The sequence below is a fragment of the Hyposmocoma kahamanoa genome, unplaced genomic scaffold (assembly GCF_003589595.1).
Source record: "Hyposmocoma kahamanoa isolate Upper Pololo Valley unplaced genomic scaffold, ASM358959v1 78, whole genome shotgun sequence".
Taxonomy (NCBI): Eukaryota; Metazoa; Arthropoda; class Insecta; order Lepidoptera; family Cosmopterigidae; genus Hyposmocoma; species Hyposmocoma kahamanoa.
In genome coordinates this window covers 21,206,670-21,207,307 of record NW_020653945.1, presented here as the reverse complement: position 1 = coordinate 21,207,307, position 638 = coordinate 21,206,670, and the positions used below count along the sequence as shown (strand labels likewise).

The 638-nt window shown below is 34.2% G+C and overlaps 1 protein-coding gene across 1 annotated transcript in view; it reads left to right on the top strand.

Moving 5' to 3' along the window:
• Nucleotides 1–227: 227 nt before the first annotated feature.
• LOC113232735 (gustatory receptor for sugar taste 64f-like) overlaps nt 228–638 on the top strand; it is a 21,211-nt gene continuing 20,800 nt past the window's right edge. The window contains exon 1 of the mRNA XM_026467512.1: nt 228–308. Coding sequence (XP_026323297.1) covers nt 228–308 — 81 coding nt within the window. The remainder of the gene's footprint in view (nt 309–638) is intronic.

Here is a 638-nt window from a genome sequence, read left to right as displayed (position 1 = left end):
CGACCCACAAGATGACACGACACATTTCTTGTTGTTGGCGCGATGATGCACCACCTAATTTTGTTGTCGGTCAGAACGTAAATATACATAGTGTAACATTTTAACATTGACAAGGTATTAATTTAAGTATTATTAAAACTTGCAGGGTTCTCCACAGCTTCGACCATCACGCATATTTCTTCCTTTCCTTCGTATATTTAATGGTCAAATCTTTGACATTGTCTCATATGGCGGCCAACGTGAATGCTGTGGCCCAGGACCCTCTTAGTGCTCTGGGTGATATTCATCCTATGATTTATGGTATTGAGGTGAGAGATAGTGATTTTTCTTTTAAAACATTGATATATTGGTAAGGCCCTTGTCTTTCTACGTTGAAGATTCTCTAGTAAAATTAGTTTTTCTTTTAAGAGTCGATACTACCTCAGCTTTAATTCAAATTTTTCCAGTACTAATACGTTTCATTTTGCTGACGCTAGACTCAGTGACATTGGCTTTATTTCAGAATTTATTTTTTTTAGAAACGAAATTGAAGTCATTTGAAAAATGTGTATCGTATACTATACGTGTTCTAAAGAAAAAAAAAAAAAAAACCATTAGTAAACAACATTGAACTATACCATATACAACTCATCACTAAT